Source organism: Haliotis cracherodii, unplaced genomic scaffold (assembly GCF_022045235.1).
Source record: "Haliotis cracherodii isolate W230 unplaced genomic scaffold, xgHalCrac1.p SCAF_12, whole genome shotgun sequence".
Classification (NCBI taxonomy): Eukaryota; Metazoa; Mollusca; class Gastropoda; order Lepetellida; family Haliotidae; genus Haliotis; species Haliotis cracherodii.
In genome coordinates, this window is record NW_027266267.1 from 8587658 (window position 1) to 8611791 (window position 24134).

Below are 24134 nucleotides of genomic sequence, written 5' to 3' on the forward strand. Positions count from 1 at the left end.
TTGGTGTAATCAAGACCTCAGTTTTTTTAATCTGAATTCAATTTTACCTGACAAAGATTAAAGTCGTATTTATAATGATGAGTAATTGACTGCCCTTCTATTTACTAACACAGCAATAACGTGATGGGCTGTAAGGTAAACAGTGTAGGAAGCATAGTCTATGTTTTGATGGTATTATTGGTTTAGCAACGCTCTCCTATCATGTTTGACGCTCTCCTATCATGTTTGACGGTAGTTGGGAAGTCTCGGATACAAAGAAGGCTTAATGTACAAGCCATTTTAAGAGATCAGTTACTCCTGCTTCTAGCTTGGCAGCCATTTTGCAAGTTTTCACAGCAGTTTTCACAGCAGTTGCGGAACATGTTCTGTCACTTCTAATGATCTGGCTCGGAACGCTGAGAACAGAAACCTGGGAAACCCATTAAGTTTTTAGTCTCAAACAGTTCCTTGAAGCTGGTTAAGAATTTAGTTCACCATACTTGAAGAACATGTCACTTAAAGCTCAACTATAAAGATGATAGCCTAGTATTTCTGTTGTATTTTTTATATTCGACATAATAGACTGGATTAAATATCTTACTCTATTTTTTTGTATAACAATATTAACATTGATTTGAAAGAAATAAAAAAGGACAACCTTGAAAAATGTAAAATTGGTATAAACAATTTTTTGTTGGAAGTATGTTTCAAGATAATAGCTTCTAGTAGCCATGTTGGATGAAAGAAATGCAAAAACTTTGTCCACTAAGCCCAAAATAACAGTTTCTGCCCACCTTAAGTTGTCAACACCTGTCTATTAAGGAGGGAAGACTATCCCGCCACACATGTGTTCCTCATCCCTCGACCTCAATACCTTCTAATCACACCGTAATGTTACAGTTTTTCGTGTCGGGAATCTTGGCTGACGACCAGGTACAAATGTCTGGCAATAACCTATGTTTCTAAAGAGCGGAATAATGCTTTCCTACAGTTTTGTTGTTTCCCAGCATAGTTTAAACACAACAGGTCCCCTGGCTACAGTTGTTGGCAGTTGTTCTATCGTGTGGAATCTTCTCGTCAGACACTGGTATGTTGTGTTAGATGTCTGGAGGGGAGGTACGACGTTATGAACAACTTTCATGGGACGGGCGATGATAGACATGGATAACAGGCTGCAGTACTTAGTGCGATGCATCACATCACAATACGATATTTAAACTTATCTTATTTTTGACACAATCCTTTTTTTTAAAATGTAACCGCGTGAATGTATTCTTAGTCTGATGTAACGGAAAAACAATTTTTTTTTATTTTCCAACTCTGTTTTTTATGTCCTCTGTGGTGCATTGTTAATGGTACCTACCCAATACCATCTTGTTAAAAGTGAAATGTGTATTTTGAATAGGCTGTAAGGGCTTTTTATTCTTACAGAGACAAATAAAACATGGGAAGAAACAAAATAAACAGAATGAATAAGACTGAAACAATAGACTTCACACATGTCTCTTGATGTTATTTGTTAAACATATATAGCAATATAGATACTATATATAACAATAGACACTATATATAACAATATAGATGCTATATATAACAATATAGACACCATATATGAACAATATAGACACTATGTATAACAATATAGATGCTTTATATAACAATATAGACACTATATATAACAATATAGACACAATATATAACAATATAAATGCTATATATAACAATATAGACACTATATATACCAATGTAGACACTATATATAACAATATAGGCACTATATATATAACAATATAAAAGGAGGCGTAATTGTGGTGAATTGTCAGGACAACTCGGAAGCCAGTCAGCGTGTGGTATTTGTCTGATGACATGCTATCTTTTGTATTTTTTAATTTCATTATTTCATTATTATAAAAACTGTCATGAAAGCTGTGAAAATTGCATGAAATGTATGAAAACCCATGAAAGCTATGAAAACTCATGAAAGCTATGAAAACGAGCCAAATTCGAATGTGTCCCCCACAACCCCCTTCCAAAGAATTGAAATATCCGTCCTTTTATTACCAATTTCCTGTTTCAGAAGGGGAACACTGACAGTTAGAAGCACATGACATTGTCCCAAATATTATTTAGGTCAGTCAATCATCAAAGTACTTGAAGTGAAATCAGTGAACCCAAGATTGTCCTGCTTTGGTTTATTGGAGTTGAATAAACGTTGATGGAATCAAATCATACATTATCGCCCAAACTATTACTGTCATCACGATTATTCAGAGATTCAAGTGAAGCGGAGATAATTGCTTCGTTTTCTCAGCCCTGGTGAAGATGGATATTCTGTAACAATCGGTTTTACCACCAGACCAAGTTAATGTCCATGGGTTGGGGGTGGTCGGGTAGCCTAGTGGTTAAAGCGTTCGCTCGTCACGCAGAAGACACGGGTTCGATTCCCGACATGGGTACAATGTGTGAAGCCCATTTCTGGTGTCCCCCGCCGTGATATTGCTGGAATATTGCTAAAAGCGGCGTAAAACCATACTCACTCCATGGGTTGTCTGTAAAGTTTCTTGTATTAAGTACAGAATTGAACTTAATATTTGCCGTAATCCTTCACGTTAGTCCGTAATAAACCGAGCCTGTCGTATTTTGTAGTATGGGAGTATCAGATTAAGATTTAATAGTGACACATTGGACCTGTCTGGATTGAAAAGGCCTGTTTTTGTTTCCTGGTATTTTTATCATTCAGGAATAGATCACATGACCTACAATAGACTAATTTAGACTTTGTATACATTCAGAATATGTATATATTTTCCTTTGTATTAATGTCTCCTGGGAAAACTGGAAACTGATATGGACACAGTTAAACTGAAAGTTAAATACAGGTTGGAGCCAGGTAAAACAATTTTATAAAGAATTGATGTTTTCCTGTATTCAATTTTATTTTTCAACTTTATTCTTTAATAAGTTGATCATATCACACGCTCTACCATATTAACCTGAAATATTTTCATTCAATAGGGTAATCTGTTCCCAAGCATTGATATTTGATTCAAACATTTTTCTTTCATGGTTTAGGATAGTGGATAGTGGTAGTGGATAGTATGCAGTGGGAGTGGATAGTGGGGAAGTCAATGAGACCTGCATTGTTAATACCTTTTTTGACATTGTCTGTTTTAGTTTTCAACCCTCAGTTGCTTTATTAGACTGTTGACATTTTTGAATATTTCAGCATCTTTCTGAATGTTGTGAAGATTAGATGTAGAAACTGATATGTAAGCTAGCATACCACTGGGATGGTTTGAAATAAGAAAAATTTTTAGGAGGCAGTATCAGAATTAAAAAATGGCTGTTTACATGTATATGAAGGTCGCATCAAATCAGTGTATATAAACAATCTCAATAAGCTTGGATCATGTATAGATATACAAAGATTATATCGAGATACATTAATTACCGTATTGACCCATGTGTATCAAGTGTGTATCAGGGTGATACATATGGGTCTATATGAAACATGTATCATAACTCACTTATACCATGTGGAGGGGAGGTCGGGTAGCCTAGTGGTTAAAATGTTCGCTCGTAACGCTGAAGAACCGAGTTCGATCCCCAACATGGGTACAATGTATGAAGACCGTTTCTGGCATCCCCTGCCATGATATTGCTGGAATATTGCTAAAAGTGGCGTAGACAATACTCACTATGCCATGTGACCTCAAGGGTGATGCGCTTTCTAAGGCTGACTCCTCTTAAATTTTCTGACCTCGGGACATTGCACGTGAGGAGTCGTTACAAAGAATACCAACCTAGTGGTATAGATATCACACTGTATGTATCATATCGACACAACTTATATACTTCCAGCAACCATGCTTGGTGTAAAAGGCGACTATGCTTGTCGTAGGAGGCGACTAATGGAATCGGGATGGCAGGCCCGCTGACTTGGTTGATGCATGTCATCGTTTCCCAATTGACCTGATCGAATCTCATGATGTCAATCACTGGATTGTCTGACCAGACTCGATTATTTACTGACCGCCGTCATATGGCTGGAATATTGCTGAATGCAACAAACAAACAAACAAACAAACAAACAAAGTTATATATCATATCAACCCATCAACCGAGAAATATCGACCACTGATCTGACATATCCACCTTCCAGTAATCAAAGCAACTCAGGATATATATCGCACCAACTCACGATATAAGTCATTCGCCACAATCATATGGACACACCCATCCAGAACACATCATCCTAGAAAAGTCTTAATCTCCCAGTACTTATAATGGCTCATCCCAGGTTCAGCATCGCCATGCAACTACTTCCTGTAATTACGACGGAGACTGAAGCAAGTCTATAATAATAATGATCGGTACGACAATGAGAGTTCCATGCTGACGAACCATGTTATTATACACTGGAAATATTGAATAACAGTGTGGGAGAGAGTGGAATTAATGGCATCGGCAGATTAGTAGGTACAGCATCTGTTTTAGAGGACCAGCTATTGATTGTCGATAGACGTCCATAGATGTAGACATTAATCATGTTAATGGCAAGGCAATAATCATTTTTTTGTGCTTTTTTCTCATATAATCCAAGATTTAAAAAAATTCAAAAGCATCTCATCACCTATTCCATCATTGCATGCATATTTTTTCTCTTGTATTGTTCAAGGTTGAAAAAGTATAAAATCTTTATATATGTAAATTGTTATTGAATCATTGCATTTTGTTAGTAATGTTTATTGTTTTCGCATATGAAATGTTAGTCTCGCCAGATGTCTGGGTGTTGAATGGTTTTCCTTTTGGAGTATATGATGTTATAAGCTACGTGTATCACCAGTCTACCGAACAGAACAGACTCGAACAGAACAGACTCGGGAAAAGAGCCCAATACTTGGCATCATCTGATCGGAATAATACGATAAAATATTATTGTAAATACATTCAACAATTGACGGTGACTTAGGGGTTTAGTAGCTTATGACGAGGGGGAAAATACAGGGTAATTCTGTGGAACCGTGAGTCACCTGTTTCAATATTTAAACTGGAAATGTTCGGAGGATACAGAACTGTTTCCAAGAATAACAGCTGCCATGCTGGTCTCAGGCGGCAGAGATTGACACGTTGGTATTTACTGACAGGTATTTTATGGAGAGGGAGATGATTTGATAGACGGAATTCTCCTCATACCTGGTCGGTGGCCATTTTGAGTCGACTTTGATTGATCTGGTCATAAACTTACTACAATCATGAAATGTGTGTTCAGTGGCAGGGTTAATAAATAAGTAATTTGGTTGTTTATGATAGTGACTGAGTCAGGGAGTGACTTAAAATTGAACATCGCATCGGCATTATTTCAGCCATAGAGCAACGAGGTAGTTTAGGATACTTATCATTTTGTGTCGAGGCAGCTGAGCCAAACTATCATATATATTTTTATTAACATCATTTAAATCAAACAAGTGTTCACAAATAGTGATCCTGGTGTCCTTAATGTTAACTGATTATAGTATACTGCTCAAAACAAGTTAAGGAACACCCTAAACTGAAAGACTGTGTTTTGCAATACCCACCAGCCTTGACAGATTAACTATAGTCATTTGAAAAATGTTGTTATTTTGGGTAGTATTTTGAATCTAGGGACATCTTAACTTTTAACATTAGGGTTATGAGGGCGCGTTACATTCATGCTTAATGTTAGAACATGACTCTTTTCAAACAAACTTAATGTGATATATAAATTTCATTCATGAATAAAAGTTGAGTCTTGGCTTCCGCTGTGTAATGGTAGCTAGTGGGGTATCAGGTGCAGTATCTTAACATACGCATTAAGCATGTTATGCATTCCTAACGAATACAGATAATTACTGTAATACTTTCCTGACAACCCTCATCATTTAATGTGCTTCTTTCCCAACCGCTATCAATCAAGCAGATATTGTGGTGCCTTGTGAAATATGCACAAGACATACTGCATTCCTGACCACTTTCTCTCATCAACTATTCTGTTCTCCTGACCACTATCAATCAATGCTGTTTTCCTGACCAATAATAAGCAAACAAAACACAAACCCTCAGACAGACAGCCTTTGAAGTGACAAGTGGCATTAATCTGATAAATGTTAGGCCACTCTAACAGCAAAGACAAAGGGCTTGGAGTATTGAACTCATGTTAGACAGAAACAAGCCAGGATTAGTAAATAATTCTTGTCATGTTCAGGGCTTACAATTTGTTGTAAGAAAGTAGTTTATGGTGGGAAATACATTTTTAGTAGCCATCTTGGCATTTACATCTACAAAGGACATGTTTTCAAGGCAATTGAAAGTTGGTCTTTCTAATGTCTATTGTGATACGACAAACACTGTCATTTTCAGTGTGAAAGTCTCTGAAATTTAGCGAGGGATTCATAACCTCCAAAATACTCATGCATATTTTAAAAGCCAGTTTATGGTCACCCGTTAGACATTAATAATTTAAACTGTGACTGCAAGTGCCATAAGATCTCACACAGTCATGACCACAGACTTGCTCAAAGTCTGTACTGAAAGAAAAGTCCATGGATGTGTAGTAATTCTATCCTCCTAATAGGCAAGTCTAGAACTAAGGACTGAGTCTCTTACAGGGACAATTTATTCTTATAATGTACATAATCTCGATCATGATTTAAACTAATTAATGCCTTAGAGACTTGTGCAAGTCTATCATGACCGGCACCCATGGTATATTTGATGAATTCACCAACAATGTCGCTTAAACAGTTCATGCTTCCATTTCATCAACACCAGATCCTATCTGCCGATTTAAGAGTCCCTGGACACTATTGGTGCAGTTTATGGATGGTGGAAGGGGCCAAAAGTCAGCCATGCTGTTGTTTATGGAAGCCCAAGTAGGCCATAAATCCGTCCATGTGCAGTGGTCAAGATAATCCCTTTATGAGCCTGTACTGCTTCATTGGCCCTGAAACCATTACATACCACACGCACAACGCCATGGACCGGGGCTTGCTAATGGAGTCATCATGACTGGTTGGGAGGGAGTGTCAGATCTCAGCTTAATGTACACATGCTCTCTCATGTGTGAACCACTTGGACTGCTAATGGCTAGTGCATTTGATGTCTACAATTCATGGTTCGCTTAGAACTCTGTTCTTGTGGAAGAACGCTAGATTCTTGCAGGTGTTTCATGAATATGTACCAACCTGCATGCTGAAGGTGTTTGTTGGACGTTCTATTGGGTTCGGAATAAACGTGTCTGAACCAAATGTCGACATGCAATATTCTGATTACATTAGGGACAGTTGCACTTATACTCTCTGGTAAATATTATGTTTGCATGTAAGAAAGAGCTGTCTTTCATTTGAATGGCAATATTTGGTTTTATCAAACACGATTTTTCACTTTCATCAACACTGATAAAATCGGGTCTGACCTTCAACTCCTGGCTTACCTAAAAAGAAGGTCTCTACTTTCAGTTGAACATACAAAATTCATGCTACGACTTTATGTCAATTATTCCGATAATTAGGGTTATACAAGTCCAGTATATTTATTTTACTAATGGCTTTCATCTCATGCTTGCTTCAACACCACCGCCAACACCATCAACATCACCACCATCGTCCACCGGTCAGTAGACATGCCTGTTCAAGGTCATTCAACATTTATGCCTCTCCATTGGCCACTGGAACACAAACAATAGCCAGATGGACAGCCATGAAAAGAAGAGCAGTACTTGTCAATGTTCACTTTGTCAACCCTGTCAAACACTCCCGGGCTGAAAGCAGAGTGTTTGATGGCCCAAAAGGGTTTGACTTGGGGGGGGGGGGGGGGGGGGCTGTTTGTGTATAGAAGATGCTAAGTCTGCAGCTGTGTTTCCCTAGGGATTCAGACAACCCTGATTGGTGTGTGGACACACTCTGTTCTCAGTAATCTGTAATTACTCAGGGTGTGGTGAAAATCCTTGTGCAGTTAATCAAGGCTCACAAGAATTGGATTGCTATATTTGTGATTGGCATCTGAAGATTGTGAAAATTGTGTCTCATCAAATTTGCACGGACAATAAGTGGAAACATTTAAGTTAAGATGACAAGGTGATTTAGAAAATCAGTCACAGAATCATAATAAGTCATCTTGATTACACTGAAATTGAATGTGAAAATTTAAAGTAATTTGTTCACTCAATACATTGGGATTTCCCTATAGATCTGGGTTAGAATTGGTCCTCAGCAACCCATGCTTGTTGTAAAAGGCAATTAACAGGCGATGGTCAGGTGGTCAGACTCTGGGACTTTGTTCATTGTATCCCAATTGCATAGATCAGTGCTCATGTTGTCAATCCTTGGATTGTCTGGTCCAGATTTAATTCTATACAGACCGCCATCATACAGCTGGAATATTGTTTAGTGCTGTGTTAAACATGTTAAACAAAAAACAAACATTTCCTTACAATTTCCAAAAACATAAAATTTTCCACAAGGAAAATATTTGAACACTTGTGTTATTTGCTGGACCTGTGTTGTGCCACCTGCAGGAATTCTAAATTACAGGTCCAGAACATTCAGCAATGCAGGCAAAGGCTTGCACTCACTTCTGTCTTTGAAGCAGCTGGACTAATGAAGGGTGGCCATGGCTCCGTGTCTCTCAGGAACCCAGCTAATTGACAGCAGATTTAATTGTTCCAGCAAGTAGCAAGTGGCTTGGATGAAGTCGGGGTGATTTGGTTCGGGAGGTGATTTAATTCGCGTATACCAGATGCTTCGTTTATCAGGTTGTTTTCGCGTGTCTGACCTTTGAAGGGAGATAACTCTTGACCAAGTAGCTTTGGGGAATTTGGGAGGTTACGGTCAAAGGTTTTGAAGGTCAAATGTTTGCTGTGCATATGTCTAGTGTGTTTTTATTATCGCTACTCCTGAATATCACAATGAATTGATTAATGCCAAAAAATTCTTTATTTCTAGGTGCAGAAAACAATTTGTGATAAAATGAAAAATGGACATACATTCAGCATAACATTACGCAAACCTAACGAAATGAAACATTTGTCTCCAAAATAAACAAATGTCCTATATTTCCATGTAATTTCTTGTCATAAAAATTCCTCAAAACTTTAGATGCAAGAAGTAAATTCAATTATATTGATTCATACTACTGGTACTATAATTGTACCCCGACTACATTCAAGGACTGATACACTACATGTGTACCGTGGAAAGAAAATAATCAACAAGATAATCTCCCACAATGAGCTGTTGTTCAGACTTCATTGTGAAAATAGCCTGGCGGTATTGATAGAGAGATAGTTCGTCTTCCATTGTGTTGCAATATCTGACCAACAGGGGTGTATCAAGACTGGGTAATGTGAAACATCTGGGCCAGTTGACATGGCAGCCTTGGGCTAAGTGATTGTTGCTTAGCAACTAATGAAAATTGATATCTGGTAGATGTGAATTGTTATCAATGAAATGCTTGCTGGATGAGGGGGACTTTTCTGCTGATGAAAATGGAATGCCACACTCACTCTTTGATTTGTCTTATGGGGAAAATAAATAAATACATTGTTCAATGATAAAGGTTCTCAGCGGATGAAAATAAAATGCTAGTCATGTTTTTAAAAAAATGTTTATGCATGAAAGTAAAAAAACATGATTAACTGAGGATTATTATTTGAGATTACAATTTTTAGGCGTCTATGCTTGTCGTAAAAGGTGACTTATGGAATTAGGTGGTCAGACTCGCTGACTTGGTTCACGCATGCCATCGTATCCCAATTGCGGGGATCGATGCTCATGATGTCAATCACTGGATTGTCTGGTCCAGACTCAATTATTTAAAGACTGCTGTCATATTGCTGGAACATTGCAAACACAACAATTTTTAGACAAGGCTGATATTTATTCACCTTCTGTAAAATTTGTAGGTACTCATACAATTCAAAACATAAAGTTTTAAAAACTATGAGGGGAGGACGGTTTGAATGCGAGTCCTTGCACAACGCTAAATGACGAATACCCGTTACAGGTAAACCCAGGTGTGAACCTCGTTAAGAGCATCCGAAACCAACACCTGCGAATACCTGCAGGGGTATAGATGCAGGAGATTACTGTTCGACCGTTCCCATGGCAACCTTCCACATTACATAACCCCTATTACAATATCCACAGACTTTGATCGGGATGTGTGAATGGCCATAGCATGGTAGAGCAGGTAGAATGAATGTTCTATCTGAAGAACATCCCCGCGTGAACAAGAACATACATTCTACCATGTGATCCGCACACAAATACATCAATACTGTATCCATTCCAGGGCCTTACATGTGTGAATATATCCAGATTACAGGGCCCCAATTCACACAACTGTATACCAAATGGATATTATATTATTCAAGATTCCAGATTATGAAAGGAACTGCCTATTGTATAGTATGTGTGTCTACATCTACTGGTGCTCAGACAAGGAGACCTTTTGTTGCTGGAGTTATTTTGAGGTCACACAGGTGCAGTTTACAGACATTTAATGTGTTGTGTGGGGAGCGGTATGTGCTCAATGACTTGGGGAGAAGACATTAATAGTCAACTCTACATAGCTGCCTGGCCAGCAGTGTTATGTATATTGATGGTTGAAAGATTCCAGCTATGTACGAAAATAATTTCAAATATTATTGTTAAATATCACAATCTTAAACTCTTATTATTTTCAAAATTGAGGCATTATTTTTCACATTTTTCGCATATTTCACTGTTTTATGAACACAGCGTTATCTTAACAATTGTTTAAGGCTGCCTAAAGGGTCTAGCAAACAAGCATAAGTTCAACTGTAAACAAATACGATCTGTCGTTCATGCAAGACGGACATAAAAAGTACCTCAGCCTAAATGAATAAATGAGTGTGTCTTTTTCCCACACTGGATTCCAAATTAGAATAAGATTAGAAATTAAATGAATTATTGAAATCCTGTTTCCCCCTGTAGATTCCTGTGTGGGGTACAAGGGGCTGAAAATCTCGGCATCATGCAAAATCTGTGAAGACAAACATCAATTATTCACTGCCGAACTTCGCCAGAAGAAAATCAAAATATCATCAGCTAGTGAATGAAATTATGCATACTCTGTCCTCAGAGGGCAGGGAAATGGTTCAGGAATGGGATATGTCATACGTCTTTCGATTTGGTTGAATAGGTCCAGAATCCAGGCTTGATCAGTCAGGGCGGGTCATGTTTCCGTTACCATGACAACTTGGCTGCTTGTGGCAGAAGTTTGAATAAACATAAATACTGGGGTAACTGTTTATTTGTGAGGAGTTCTGTGTTTTCGCCACATGTCTCACGGGTTTGGGAGTGAGGCTTGGGGAGGCATGTGTTTTGATTCTGTCTCCGCTGTCTGAGAATTGTTTGCTTTTATACTACTCAACTTCTGATAGGGATAGGGACATTTGATGAGACTCAGTTTTGTGAATAATGGGAATATCTCCATCAAAAATGGAGTAACTACTTTGAGTGGCATGTAGAAGTTGGAATGGTAACTAAGACAAAATTGTTATGGATGAGCAATATCTTGATTACAATTGGGCGACGTTTTGGTGTAGATTCTAACACCGTTATCAAGCAAATGATGCTTGATAACGGTGTTGGAATCTACACCGAAACGTCACCCAATTGTAATAAAGAAGTTGCTCATCCATAACAATTTTGGCTTAGTTGAAAATGGAGTAGTATCTGCTAATCTATGGGAAATGATATGTGGTGTCACGTTACATTCCCGGTAATTCCACATCTATAACGATGTATATGTCTGTGTGGCAGCTTGTACTAGCTGGACTTGTACCTGTGTTATATATCATATTGTCTCCATGTCAACCAGTCCTTGTTTTATCCCCTCAATGCCGAGCGCCAGGCAGGGTAACAACAAGGACCATTTTTTTAAAATGTCTTTTGGTACACAGGGATCAAACCCCCGAGCTTCCACTCTCCGGGCTCTGTCACCATGGAGACAAAGAAATGTTTGAATATAGTCCAGTATTAGTATGAATTTTGAAAGCTGATTATTTATTTTAAAAAAAATTATAATAAATTTGGAGTCGTTTTACCAAAGGAAAAGAAACCTAAATTATTTTCATCCATGCTGTTGGAAAGTAGTTTTGTATTGTACAGTAAACTACATTTATAACGAACACGCTTATAACGAACCGTCGGATATGACAAACTGTTTTTTGGGTCTTGGCTATTTGCTTTGTATATGATGTATATATGCTTATAATGAACTATGGTTATAACAAACTATGGCTATAACAAACGAATAGATTACTTTTTTCATTGCAAAGTCTTGGTCTTGAAATGAGATACAGGCAAATATTACTTGATTCATTCGTGTTGTTTTAAGAGATTTGCCAGCTCTTGTAGCAAAACAACCTTTCTCAAATTAAACGATGCCGTTTTGTTTAAATGAGATGCTAAATGTTCCCTCTCCTCTTGCAGGCCAACCACCAAGCCAAGGTTTGACGGAAACTGATGTCATCATCATCGCCTGTGTCTGTGCCATCATCATCGTCACGCTCCTCACAATTCTAGTCGTTTTTATCTGCAGGAGAAGGCGCAACCAAGGTAAATACAAACGATAGATAATTAAATTACCATAGTTAAAACAACAGGCAATACTGACAACAACAACAACAACAACAAAATGTCCACGATACATACTGACCGTATACGGGTGACTATAAAGTGACTATAAACCACTTACTATGGTAAAAACAGGCAATACTGACAACACAGTGACTAAATGATTTAGCATGGTAAATAGTGACTACAAATAATTTAGTATGGTAAATAGTGACTACAAATAATTTATCATGGTAAATAGTGACTACAAATAATTTACCATGGTAAATAGTGACTACAAATATTTTATCATGGTAAATAGTGACTATAATTTACCATTATCAAAACAAGTGATACAGACAAACACGGACAACATACCCACGGTAAATACAGACAAGATTTCTCTATGAAATAAAGCCCCCCTTTAGAACCATCACACTTCAAACAAACACATCTCCATGCACAAGCAGCTCACACAGTTGAGACCCAAGATTCAACATGATAAAATGATAGCATTAGTCTTTACAAGAAGATATTCCATTATTTTTATCAATAATTATTTTTGTGATAAGTACTTGTTAGAAAATATTTTCTTGTTCTAAATTCTGATTACCGGTATCTTAAAGTTCAGTTTAAACAGCAAATCCTTGTGGTAGATTAGAATCGTTGAACCATACTTGAACTGAATCAAGACGGCTTTCTGTCTTACCCAGAGAAGGGAGTATGACTGAGCTATTGTCCGACACGGGAAAGTTGATCCCCCCCTAAATTCCCTTAAATCCCCCACGCTTTGACTTTAAGGGCCCTTTGTGTTACTGGCCAGATAAGACAAGAATATACAACAAGGTCAAAGTGTCAAGCACAAGAAACTAAAATTAATCATCGTCAGCCAAAGTTCCAAATTTGTCAATGCAATATTTAATCATATATTGGTCATTGTCAGCTGAGGTGTCGATGGTGGTGCACCCGACATGGGATTTGTTTTGAATGGATAGTTGTGCTTTTTTTCCAAGGCTCAAAATTTGAAATTCTGCAATACTTGAATATTTGGTGTTGATGTTGAATATTGAGAGTCAATGTTCAACAAGTTATATAGCCAGTTTCAAAAAGGTATTTTTGATCCTTTGTGTTATTTTATGTAATCATTGGTGAAGATGAGAATATTACGGAAGCCTTTTAGGGCCATGTGTTTTTATATTTTTTTCCATACTATCTTGAAATTTCAACTTATTATCTTAAAATTTCAACTTAATATCTTGAAATTTCAAGATACTGGTAGTATCTTGAAATTTCAACTCAGGATCTTGAAATTTCAAGATAGTATCGAAAAAAAAGGCTTCTGTAGAATATATCCTGAGTCAGCTAAAATGTAAATTTCAACTAATTTATGTTCCTTATGAGAAACATTCTGGTATTTAATATGAGGAAAGAGGACAATACTACAGCATTATTCAAGACTTGTCTGTTTTCAAAATCTGAACTTTGAATCGAGTGAGTGCTGTAGCATTTGCTTATCACAAAAAAAGCCTGCATTCAATTCCCAGCACGGGAATAATGTGCGATTTAGTATTTCTCTCGCTGAGATAGTGATACAAATATAAATACCCCCCCCCCCCCCCATACTCCAAACTTGTCCACCCTTAAGGTCAAAAGTTTAACACTGTCAAATTACCCAATCAATATCTGAAACAGGCTATAATTTTGTGACGAAGATGATGGAGGTGATGGGGTTTACAACAATGCTGAATATTTGTTTAAGGACATGCTGACAATACAATGACAAAACCACCTATTGTTCAAGCAGATGTTCAAAGGACGTTCTTTTCAATTAAAACCAGTTGTCTCTCGAATAGCATCACACAATACTGTTGACTCCTGAGGTATCAGTTTAATTTCTGTCGTGTTCCCACGCTGAGTTTGAACAGTTTTGTGGACGACTGTATGTTGAACTTTAAACTTGGAACGGAGCATTTTTCCAATGAAAGTTATGTTTGAGTGCAAAGATTTGTATCAGTGCTAGACAAATTCAAATATTGACTGAATGTGACCACTTCGGACATTAAGCTAGATTAATTTCAGGAGCTCAATATCGTTGATTGACATTTTCTTTATCGCAAATTAAGCTGACATTTTGTGTGTGTGTTACCCTAGGAGAGAAAGTTGTCAATTGACAAAATCTCAATATTTGAGAAACTAACAGTGAATTAAGTCTGTTTATGGATAAACATTCTGGCAAGAATTAATTGACTGCTAATATATACAAGCTTTAAGTGTTGGGACGGATAAACAAAATTGCGAACTAGATTTGAACGAATAAGTGACAAACTTTTAGAAACATCAAGATGGCAGCCCGACCAGTCGGATATTCCAACATGCCGTTATCCAGACAACATGTTGGTGGTGGTGAGTTTAGAAAAATTTTAAATTATATTTTTCTTTTTCTCATCCATTTGAATTGTTTTTAATTGTTTCGTTTTTTTTTTTCAGCGAAAGACTATGCTTCAGAAAATCCTCCGTGAGTACCTCTTTGTCTGTTTTCTGTTTAATATATTTACAAAGGACCAGCTTAGTGTTTATTCCCATTCTCATATGAATTAATCAGTTTGATGTTTAAGTTGGCTATGTTTTATGTCAGAGGGCATGCATTTGATTTAATACACATTCAGCTGTGTGATGTCAAACCACTTGGTAAGACACTTAAATTGAAATACGAATGACATACATGGTATCTGGCCCATGTGGCATTGAGCACCAGGTGTCTGTTAGAAGGGTGCTAGACACCAGGTGGCTCTAAGAGGGAGTGAGTTGGGTTAAATGCCGCTTTTAACAGTATTCCAGTTATATCACGGCGTGTCAGCTTGATGTGGGAGGAAAGCCCGAAGTGATGCAGGCCTCAGATGTTTACCACTTCGGTGAAACCCACGAGCACGGGTATGGTGCTGACAAACCTAGCAACATAATCGGGGTGAACCGGGATTCGAACCCACAGTCATAGGTTTCTGACGTGTCCAAGGGACGCAACCCTGCACAGCGAATAGCGGCGCCCTAGACAACTGGGCCACCCACTGACAACAAAAATTCCAAATGTCATTGATGACGCCAGGCGTCTGTAGTGAGCAAGTGAGTTTGATTTTACGCCGGTTTTAGCAATATTCCAGCAATATCACGTCAGGGGACACCCGAAATGGGCTTCACACATTGTACCCATGTCGGGAATCGAACCTGGGTCTATCATGCGACGAGCAAACGCTTTAACCACAAGGCTACCCCACCACTCTGGGAATGCTTGATGCTGGGTAGTAAAAATGTTTTGACACCAGCAAAAACGAATCTCCACCGAATATTATCACAAACCCCGCATACTTGTTGCATGTGTACAAACAGGTTTAGCAAGACTCGTTCCTTAATCTCCATGAATCTTATTTCAGGCGCAGACCCCAACCAATTAATGGTAGCGTAACAAATTCGCAAAAAACGCCCCAAGCATACGACAACACAGGTATGACACAGTTGGATGTTCTCGAGTTGGATGACCCTAGCATAAATGGAGCTTTTGCACGTGATTCTTCTCTGACTAATATTAATAACGGTTGTAAGTATTGCATGCTAGTTTAGACAGAGTTATCTCCCTTGATCGACATGGGTGTAGTGCACAATATGACTGTTAAGTTTTGTGCTGGGACATGGTAAAAGTAGGATTTTATCTGTAGATTTAACAAGTTTTAACATCACTGGTGATGGAAATTATCAAAAGAGGTGTTGGTTGCCGGAAGTAGCAAGAAATACACATGCCAAGGGAGATAACTCACTCTTATAATCTTCTCTGTTTTATCTATATCAAATTCTAAGAATATAATATGTAACCTTCTACAAATCAAACAACATTTCAACAAACTTCCAGAGCTAATCTGCATGGATTTACTAACAACATGAATCTTGAACTTGGAAGTGAAATAATTGCCGACTCATTAATTGTTTTTCCATGGTTAATCATACGAATTTTACTTTGCAAATGAAAGTTATAAAAGCACATCTATGTCAAGTTTTGCATGAGCATGCTAAGTACGATGTTCTATAACGTAGATGAGTTATCTGTGGTAGAAATTTCTCTTCTCTCTCCCAACCTGACTACCCATAAATCCTTCTTAGTACCACCTCCATCAAAAGATGGAAGAGTCCAGTTTTGGATAAAAGGGTGGAATGGGTTGCTGCATCCATCTATCACGTCCTGTCTGACTACTATGACTAATTAAAATTAAAATAAAAATGAAATTATACTTAAATATTTTCTCAACACCAGATGGGCCACTGGAGTTGAAGCGAAATGCGTACTTACCTTATCAGGAAGGACATCTACGACCAAATGGCAATATCCCACATGACACGTCATACGATTCACAGAAAGAGAAACAGATATTTGAAAATGAAATGAATCGAAGAAATGAAAGTATGAAAATTTCAGTATTAGAGAATTGGAGAGAAAATTGAAAACTTAATTTGAGAAAGAGGTTACAGAAATATATGTCATCTTTATCTTTTCTTACCTTCTCAAACATCAAATTTTGTGCTACCTTTTTGGGGAGAGGAAGTTTTTATTTAATTTATTTAACTTCTTTTTGAACAATTTAAACATGTACCATCAGTATTATTTTCCAAAATACCCTAAAGCCTATATAACATTGAAGAAAAATGTATGTCTCAAGATTTTAGTTGTTTTTTTTTAAATTATGTTTTTGTAAAAAAAAACTGAAGCGAAAACATGAATCCCTTTCTCAAAATATGTTTGGAGTATGTGATACCTATTGTAGAGTGCTCCTGTAGATTACAGCAGGAAACATTAATGCAAATAAGATCAAACATAATATGGTCATCTAAAACTAGATGAGTTTCCAACTTTGTTTTTTAGATAATTTTGTGTGTGTCATGGTTCAAGTCTTATTTTGAAAACTGTTTATAAGATTGCACAACTTTTTAGCTACGCACTATAACTTTGTATTTCACCGAGTCTTATTACTTGGAGCACATTACAATAGTGTATATATATATATATATATGTATGTCGAGTTTGTTTTGTCTGTCTTGAAATTTGTGAAGTTGTGTTTTGGTGTGAGTTGTTTAAATAGAGCCTCCACTATTTGTTTGATGCACTAGCATACATAGTCAGTGCTTGTGTGGTTTTATCATGTAAACTGTTTTGAGATATACTACCTCCCTTAAACATTGTCTCATTTCAGAATATGCAAAGCTATTTTCCTAACCACTCAATATGTTTTGGGGGAAATCAGCCTTGCTTCGACTTTAAAATATTTTTCTGAATTATTCTTTGCAATTTTAACTGATCATAATAATGTTTGAGTGTTGACTGTTTTTTGTATGTGGTTATTTTTAAAATTTCAAGTATTTTATTTGTTATTTTGCCTGTTTTTCAGACAACAGCAAAGGTAGCCGGCCAGGAGGTGAGATAATCGCATATTTAAGAAGAATTGTTAAAATAAATGGGAGTGTGTACTGCTATCTGATTGGTTGAAACACAAGATTAATGGGATGCCTAGAATTCGTAGAAAAAAATCAGTGCAAATCTGGGATTTGAACCTAAAACAGGAGGGTGGCTCACCTGGGCTACCTGTACCCACTGACCAAGCTGAATATCTCATCATTTGATACCTGTGATGATTTGTTCAACTTGATGATTTGATACGTGTTATTCTTCATACCCATGATTGTTTGATACCTGTAATTATTTTTTACACATGATTTGATAGCTGTGATTATTGGTGGTCCGTGATCATTTGATACCTGTGATTATTGGATGTCTGTGATCATTTGATACCTGTGATTATTGGATGTCCGTGATCATTTGATACCTGTGATTATTGGATGTCCGTGATCATTTGATACCTGTGATTATTGGATGTCCGTGATCATTTGATACCTGTGATTATAAGATAGTCATTGTGGTATGTCTGTTCCAGAGCTGCAGTTCCACGGTATTCCACGCAGTCCCACAAAGGAGAAGTACATGGATTTGGAGGAGAAGAAAGAGGGCAGTCTTCAGTCAGGCCAAGAGAGCGGATATTCCACACCAGACCCCAACAAACCCAAAAAGGTCATATATGAAGTCGTTGTCTGAAACTGTCCTGTGTACTATTGGTGGATCCCAACACTCCTCACCCTTCACTAGAGCTTGTCCTCAAGCCTGATTGGTTGAAAAGTCACACTGAAATGCATGACATCATGCAGAGTAGGTCAGTCTTTTGCCTCTCATGCTTTGTGGGTCAAAACCTCGTACCTCATGTGTGTGTGATAAGACAAAAGAGAACTCCCCTCTCTGTGGGCATCGCTGCCAAGGGGGGATAACTGTGATCGCACTTCCGTGCTCTTGTGCTTCCAATGTGGCTGCAACCAGAAACTATCTGACCTTTGTGGAACAGTGACCATGTATTGTGATTCTCAAACTGTGTGCATGCTTGTGTCCTTGACCCCTGTGGTGACCTTTGTATGGAATGACCTTCAGACTGTGTACAACTGCACCATGAAGTCCTATTTGCTGCACCAAGTTCGAACTTTGACCCTGATTGGTCTTCTGACCTTGACCTTGATACCATATGACCTTGACCCTAATTGAGGGCTGGTATGGTACATATCTGAACAGACAGTTGTGTTCGGTGAAAACAGACGATTATAGGACCACCGAACATGGTTCAGATGCAAGATGTTAAACAGTGCAGACATATCTCTGAGGAACCGACGCTGCCACTCAGCATTACATGATTATTATTTTTATATAAAAACGGACAAAACAGAGCTAAAGCTCCTACTGTTTATATATGGTGCTTTCCCAGAATCAAGTTTGTGTGGCGCTGTGGTGGCTGATCTAAATTAAGCAGACGTTTGTTACTTGGAAACCACCGATGCCGTTACTTATAATTATTGTTGCTTGTGTCATGTGAATGTAGGTATGGAAGAGGTCGTCTTGCTTACCTTACAGCTACTGAATACTGAATCCCGCACGTCATGGTCCTTGTGGACTTCCTGTTTAGAAATATACTACTCAAAAGAAGATCCAGAACACCTGAATACAGTGAAACCCCGCTTATCCGGAAACCTTGCCAACTGGACGATATTGACATAAACAAAATATGTTCTACTCATACTTCATTTGGTTTCCAGGGTGGTCGGGTAGCCTAGTGGTTAAAGCGTTCGCTCTACACGCCGAAGACCCGGGTTTGATTCCCAACATGGGTACAATGTGTGAAGCCCATTTCTGGTGTCCCCCGCCATGATATAGCTGGAATATTGCTAAAGGCGGCGTAAAACCATACTAACTCACTCATTTGGTTCCGGATCTGGACAATTACCAACATTACAAAATACACACTATTGTATCGCCCGTGGATAGCGACCACGTTAGATTATGGCCATGGCTTTAGCTGTTGTCATGAGGAAAAAAAGGTCGTTCTTTGACTTCTTTTGAGTAGTATAAGAAGAAATATATGAAAGGAGTGCAGATGTACGTGGCAGTAAGTGTATTATTTTTAATCTCAGGTTCAGCATTTAATATGTGTACAATAATCAAAATCCCAGACTGTATGTTTCTGCATATACTGAAGATTAGTTGTAGGCAGGTAGTATAATTGTATAGTAGAGCTACAGCATAATACATGCAAGAGAACAAATATTTCTACGAACAATTTGTATTTAATAAAACATTTTTCAGCTGTTTTGAGACCAAAGCCCAAACGAAAAAAGTTGGGTTTTTTTATAAGAAAAAAAGTCTTATTTATTCCACACACAATTACCCAAAGATGTAGCAGTGATTGGATGGAATTGAAAATACCATATTTGGTATCATCCAAATTTGGGGATGATTATTGAAATTGAAGAGTAAAACCATTAACCATGGACTTATTTCTCATTTATGAGATGGAAAGTAATTTGTATCGGCTTGCATTTTAAGCGATGTTACATGTACTGGTGTTGACAAAATGTCATGATTCTTTGAAAATATGGCATCTAACAGCTGGATGTTTTAACATGTGTAAATACATAAAGATTTGATCGAGGGAAGGGTCCAGTTTCACAAAGTGATCTTCTTTCTACAACTGTCGTCGCTCCAGTTCTTCAACAAACACAGATATCAGGCACAGGGCTCGCTTCAGCAAAGTGATCTTAGCACTAAGATGATGGTAACTCCCATATTTTGCTGTTCTTCACGTAGTGATGTGATTGCTTTGTGAAGTGGGCAAAGGTGCCTGTTACAATTTACGTAACTTTAAGATCACTTAGTGTAAGTCAAGGTCACTACAAGGAAAATTAAGATATTTACTGTTTTACGATGTTTAAGAAGAGGCCAAAGAGTGACGCTAGTTTCAGAAGTTTTCGGAGAGCAGTGAGCTGTGGAGAGTGTACTTCAACTTGGTTCTTACACTATCTGAACACTACTGTAGAGCTGAGAAAGTAAGAGGAGTTATGACAGTCGTGCTACGCTCTTCGCAAGTCTTAAAAATCAACATTTACGACAGTTGTAGCAGTGACTACTTTGTAATATCGATTTCACAAAGGGGTAGAGACACGTAAACTTAATAAACTTAGACTTACAGTGGCGAAGATTAAGACGACATTTTTGAAAAAGGTTCTGCAAAAATGGATACAGTCAGATTTTACTTGCTTCAGAGTTACGACAGCTAAACTATTACGATACAGCGTTACGATAGCTGCACAGTTACCATAGCTCCAGTTACTACAGCTTCAGAGTTACGACAGTGTAACGATAGCTGCACAGTTACGATAGCTCCAGTTACTACGGCGTCAGAGTTACGACAGTGTAAGATAGCTGCACAGTTACGATAGCTCCAGTTCAACAGCTTCAGAGTTACGACAGCTAAACTATTACGATACAGAGTTACGATAGCTGCACAGTTACGATAGCTCCAGTTTCTACAGCTTCAGAGTTACGACAGCTAAACGATATTGAGTAATGAAAGCTGAACAGTTACGATAGCTGTACAGCTATGATAGGTTTGTATGAAAGTCCTAAATACTCAGGACTGTTTTTGCTACCCAAGGAACATCTGTTCGGTCAGTATATATTGATGTGTATCATGTATCGCCTCATGCTTGTGAAGCTGCAGTATGGCTGTTGTTACAACTTGTTCTTGTTGAATATTCACATTCATTCATTTTAAGTTTTTGCTGAAACATTTTTAGAATTATGGAAAAAGCTATTTTACGATTGAAATATGATTGATATTTTCATTATTTTACAAGGAAATTTGGTTTTAAGTGCAACTTCATTAAAAGTTTGAAGCATGTTTATTTTGTTAATTATGAGAACAATGCATATGATAAGATATTCAAAAATGTCCATGGGTCAACATTATCAGCCCCAGTTGGCAGCAAGCACACAAACTTAATTGTCAGGCATCGTTTGGGTGATGACATTTGGAGAGGTCCCAGAATGCAATTTTGTACACCTGAAAATATTCTCGCTGCACGGTGATCATTTCATGTAGACATTTGAGAACTTACATCAGACATTCAAAATACTTTTTGTCAAGGATTGTTTCAACTTCTTTAAGATGTTGTATGTGAACTTTCCTTTAAAGTTTTGGGCTTGGTGAAGCACCAAGTTGGTAAACAAGGTTTGGCTTTGATATGATACAGAGAATTTCAAGCTTCTTACGAAATGATTTAGCACAATAGGTATATAAGATAATATAAGAATAAAGAAGGAAAGGCTTGCGGATTTCTATTTTTTCAGATGCTGGTACCCTATTCATTTCTTGATAATGATAATGATAATAATAATAACAACAGCAGCAGCAGTCTGCTTGTTAAGCTCACAAATCCATGCTCTTGATTTCTCATTCTCAGCTCCCTGGGGAGTATACAACACAAGCTGCTTGTGAGGCTAGAAAGTTAATGGTCACAGTTACCATCTCATCCTACTGGGTACCCATTTGCTGCTGGGTGCCAGCATCTGTTCTGAAAGGCCACATTGAGAGAATAAAAGTTAAAGTCCTTAACCCACTCAGTGTTCACCGATAAAGAATGTCTTAAATGCCAGATAAATTAAAAGATAATAATAGAAGTGACGGAAGTTTAAATAGCCCCACAACTCGTGAGAAAAGGTACTCAAACAGACACGTCGGCAGATATACTAGCATGTACTTTGGAGATCTCATTATTGTTTTTTACAGATTTTACTGAACTCCTTTATTCAAATGAGTAAAATCAGTAAACAGTGGCTGTACACACAGGGAGAATGAGCTGTGTCTGTGAGATTGTTGTTCAGATCTATAGTGCTCGGATGTGTTATATATGTGTGTAACCAGTCCAGGTCAATTATTTCCCATACATCGCCCCTTTAAGAATATCACATATAATATATCAACTTTTAACAAAACCTTTCTTTTTATTCAAACTTTATTCAAATGTGAAATGTTTGAAATGAAATTTTGAAAAGATTGTTTCGATTATAGATATTTGTTTGAAAGCCATATGGATTTGTGATAAAAAGTTTTTTACCGATGATATTATTTTATGTGTGGGAAAATATGTTATGTTTTTTTTTTACGTGACATTTTACAAATTTTACTGCCAAATAATAATTTGTCAGAAATTTGAAGGTGCTTACTGTGTATTTAAGTTAGAAAGTAAGTAAAATTACGTAGTTGCTAGGAGTAATATGCATGCTTCTTCCGTCCAACTACTGAAAGCTAGCGATGCAACAGGCGAGTTTGACTTTTCTAAAATTCTTTTGTCAAAATTGGACATATGCAAATATTGTACACCTTTACATTGTTCATTATGCAAAACGAGTGCCTCGCCCATCTGGAGCACCTGTAAGAAATACCGGTAGGTCATTTATACTCCTGGGAAAAAGTTCAGCACCACCTTTTTGTTTATATATCCTGAAATTCCACGTATGTTTTGGACATATCAACATGTTTTTAACACTGATCTGTTCTGATAAATGATACGACAGATATCTCCTGGCCAGGTAATACTAGAACATAATGTTCCACCAGGTGGGTGCAAATATTTGCGTGTTATATGACACAAGGAAACAAAGCAAGCAATTGAAAGGAAATCAAATAACTATTGCCAAGGAACAATCACAAAGTTTATCATTACAAAACTAACTTTGTTTTCTATATTTCAATAGGAGTATGTCACTTTGTAAGCAAAGATATGTGTTCAGTCAGGAAATTTTTAAAAATTGAAAAAGGATACAGTTTAAAAATATACTATTTTAAATGGAAATATATGATAAGCAGTGCCTCTCTTTTGTTAAGGGTTACCATTAAGAAATATGATTGTGTGAACCTTTATTAATTTGGATAGCATACTTATTATTATTACATACTGGTATTTAAATTACATCTGAATTGAATTAAAACTTTCAATGTTGTTCAAGGTTATTTCAGGATTGAAAACAAAGGTAAAGGATCTAAAACACCGATCTGTGTTAGATTTCATTGTATATTAAAAATACGGTTTTATTTGTGAATAGTTCTCAGTATATATCCTTACAAGATTAGTTTGATTTTA

General features: G+C 37.3%; 1 protein-coding gene across 3 annotated transcripts in view; it reads left to right on the forward strand.

Moving 5' to 3' along the window:
• Positions 1–23429, forward strand: part of LOC139458163 (nephrin-like) — a 109409-nt gene extending 85980 nt beyond the window's left edge. Inside the window, exons 15-20 of one of the 3 annotated variants that reach the window (XM_071239493.1) lie at positions 12459–12584; positions 15069–15096; positions 16010–16173; positions 16882–17028; positions 18011–18037; positions 18554–23429. In XM_071239493.1, the coding sequence (XP_071095594.1) occupies positions 12459–12584; positions 15069–15096; positions 16010–16173; positions 16882–17028; positions 18011–18037; positions 18554–18711 (650 nt within the window). In that variant the 3' untranslated portion in view covers positions 18712–23429. The remainder of the gene's footprint in view (positions 1–12458; positions 12585–15068; positions 15097–16009; positions 16174–16881; positions 17029–18010; positions 18038–18553) is intronic. The other 2 variants (XM_071239494.1, XM_071239495.1) reach the window with 2 other exon arrangements.
• Positions 23430–24134: the final 705 nt, after the last annotated feature.